Raw genomic sequence first — 3,010 nt, forward strand, 5'->3', positions numbered from 1 at the left:
TTGTTTTAGGAATCATGCAACGACCTGAGATAATCTGGGAATGCATATCACTCTTCTAGACAACATATATAAATTGAACCTGGGCCCACATTGTATGATAGAAGAGGAGGAAGACATGAACAACAATAACACTTTTTATTCTGAATAAACAAAACCATGGGGACTATTGAATAGGGGTTGTCAAAAACATTAACATAGTGACTATGTAGGGTTTCCTAACTCGAGGGTTACTGAGGTTGGATTCTCTGGCCTCTAAGGAAAGAAGGTTTCTTTGGATCCAGCAGACTGGGGTCCTTGTCGGCTGTGTCAGGGCGCTTTCTCCTTCGTCGGGAGGAGACCACCCTCTTCCTGAACCAGCGCACCATGGACCTGAGATTCAGACAGGATATGGTTTTTGAGTGGGAAGACGTGTCCCCCTCGGTTGACTGCCCTGATGAGACTGAGAAGGTATCTTCAGTGCTCGTCTCCTGGCTTATGACCTGGCAAGAGAAAGAGGATGAGTTGGAAACGTGTAATGTCAGCAGCAACCAAGTCAACATGTGTTCATTTTTGGAAATCTAATTTTTTTCTTACCAAAATAGCCCAACTGTGAATGTATACTTTAAGTACTCATTCATTATTAGACACACACACACACACAATGACACACAGTATATTTAAAAAATAATATCATCATCAGTCCTTCTCTGTGTTCCTCCCCCTCTTGTGTCTGTGAGTGTTCCTTGGCATTTTTCTGTTTCCCAGCTCCTTCCCTTGCTGCCATCCTTCTCTCCTTGCTCATGTTTCGGTGTACTGGGGTCCATCTCTGCTTCACATCAGGTAGAATGACTGACTTGATGCTGTCTAGCCTGGCACCCTGACTGGGCCTACCCCTTGCTCAGAAATCGAGCAGCTCCCTGCTCACCTCAAGAAGTTCATCTTGCATTCGCCTGGGTGAAATATCTGGAAATGGGATGATGTCTTCATTTTGTGATGGTCTCCATTTGGAAAAGACCCACTCATCCTCTTGTTCTTGACTACTCTCCTGATCCATGTAGACAGAGGCACTGGTGGATGACTGGAGATCCTCATCCAGAGAAGAATCAGAGCACACAGTGTCGTCGTCTTCATCATCTTTCAGATTCTCTCGATAGGCATTAAGGTATCTCATTAGACCTTCCAGTTCCCAGACACTCTGGTTTCTCCTCCCTTGTGGGTGCTTGTCCACTGCCTGGTTGTCTCCATGGAGATCCACTGTAGCTGGTGAGTCTTCATAGGGGGAGCCCAGATAAACGTCCAGGACCCGGACGATGGGTAGTTCGCAGAGCTGCTGTGAGTTGTCATGAGTTTGTTCTCGTCTCCCCATGGGCATCCTTCCACTTTCCGTCACCCATGGTTCTTGCACAGGAGAGAGCAAGGAGCAGAAAGAATCCTCAGAAGTCGAATCTTCAGAGGAGGTACTGTCCTCACAGGTGGGATAGCCTCCAAAGAAGTTCGGATTTGTTTTGGCTTTGGAAATGCAGCCTTCTTTTTCGGTGAAGTTGCTGCTGTAGGATGTATCTTCCATGGTACAGAAATCCCAGTTTTGACTCAATCTGGAATCTGAAAAGAAAGAAAACCTTGAAATAAGGTTTTGGTAGAGAGGCATGCACTTTAGCAACTGTTCCCATTCCTTTTTCCATTCATTACTGTTCTACTCTGTCAGATTCGCATCTTATGTTGGCACTCTCCAGTCAAGGGCAGAAGAGGCAGACTTTCTCTTTTCTATTGTAGTGTGTAATGACCCTCTGTACTGAGCATCTCCACCTGTTACCTCTTATGCTTTGTCATTTTGCAGTTGGAAGATCTACCTGTCATTCAAGAGAGTTGAATAAAAGTTGAAAAATACAGGAAAGTGTGAATTTGAAAAGAAATGCCATAGTAATACCATGATCCAGAGGAAATGAGTTCTCTTCATGAGAGAATTTGGTGATTTCCATCTTTTTTCTCCATACACACATACTTGTATGAATGTACCTTCTACATATATGCACATGTCCACATACATGAGAAGTTACATCAACAGAGATTATTAAATATGATAGCACAGCCAGCAAGAAACACATTGAATACTGTGTGATTCTTAACCCTAATCTTATTAATGCTGCTTCAGTGATCACTTATTTGAGACCATTAGGTTACGTGTTCACTGACCTTTAGATTTCTAAGACCTCCTTTCATAATTGTGTTATTAATGTCAGCCAATACTTCTTTATCTATCATTCTCTGACTGTCTTCTCTCTTCATATTCCTATTTGTTGGATCAGTGGACCAAAGCTCACAAACATGTTAAAGTCTGATGATATTTGCTACTAAATTTCTCTCCAGAAAGTATAGGTGTTTAAATGCCATCATCTGGTGGCATCTTTATTCCAGCATTTTCAGTATGGCCCAGCATGTGAGTGGGGAGAGGCACAGGCACAGTGTATCTCTCTGTCTCTTTCTCTCTCTCTCTCTCTCTCTCTCTCTCTCTCACACACACACACACACACACACACACACACACTCACATTCAAGATTAGTCATAGTGAGCTCCGATTGCTGCCCCCATGAAGAGATGCTGCCCGATCCAGTGGCATAAGCCGGATAACGGAGGTCCTTCAGGTCCTTCGTCCCAGTGGCTTCAACATCCAACTGTTAGAAGACTGTGTTCTGAGACAGTTGTCTACCAAGGCAACAGAAGAATCTTTTGCCATATGTGTGGAAGGAAAACCACAAGGACCTATGCCTTTATTTTGATTCAGTTTTTGCCTCACTGTAACCAAAAAACATGATAAGAACTACTTAGAGGCAGTACAGTTGATTTGGGGTTCATTTTTCAGAGACCTCAGTAAATGGAAGGCCAACTTCTTTGCTCTGGTTTCATGTTGAGGCAGCACATCCCAGGGAAGGAGAAGTTCTCTATGGTTGGTGGGTTAGGAAGCTGACAGAGAGAAAGAGTCCATAGGAAGTATAGCACTTTTGGGGACACAACATCAGTAACCCACTACCT

At 43.7% G+C, this 3,010-nt stretch overlaps 1 protein-coding gene across 1 annotated transcript; it reads right to left on the minus strand.

Moving 5' to 3' along the window:
• Nucleotides 1-227: 227 nt before the first annotated feature.
• LOC124982830 (uncharacterized protein C12orf71 homolog) lies at nucleotides 228-1,546 on the minus strand. The gene is made up of 2 exons (XM_047549737.1): nucleotides 905-1,546; nucleotides 228-479 (listed from the first exon to the last, which is right to left on the minus strand). The coding sequence occupies exons 1-2, from the start codon at nucleotides 1,544-1,546 to the stop codon at nucleotides 228-230; spliced, it is 894 nt and encodes a 297-aa protein (XP_047405693.1).
• Nucleotides 1,547-3,010: the final 1,464 nt, after the last annotated feature.

This window comes from Sciurus carolinensis, chromosome 4 (genome assembly GCF_902686445.1).
Source record: "Sciurus carolinensis chromosome 4, mSciCar1.2, whole genome shotgun sequence".
In the NCBI taxonomy this organism is placed as follows: Eukaryota; Metazoa; Chordata; class Mammalia; order Rodentia; family Sciuridae; genus Sciurus; species Sciurus carolinensis.

Coding starts and splice junctions, on each gene's coding strand:
- LOC124982830 (XM_047549737.1), bottom strand. CDS start 1,546: ATGGAAGATACATCCTACAGCAGCAACTTCACCGAAAAAGAAGGCTGC. Junction 480..904: donor TGCAAGATGAACTTCTTGAG/GTGAGCAGGGAG, acceptor TTCTCTTGCCAG/GTCATAAGCCAGGAGACGAG.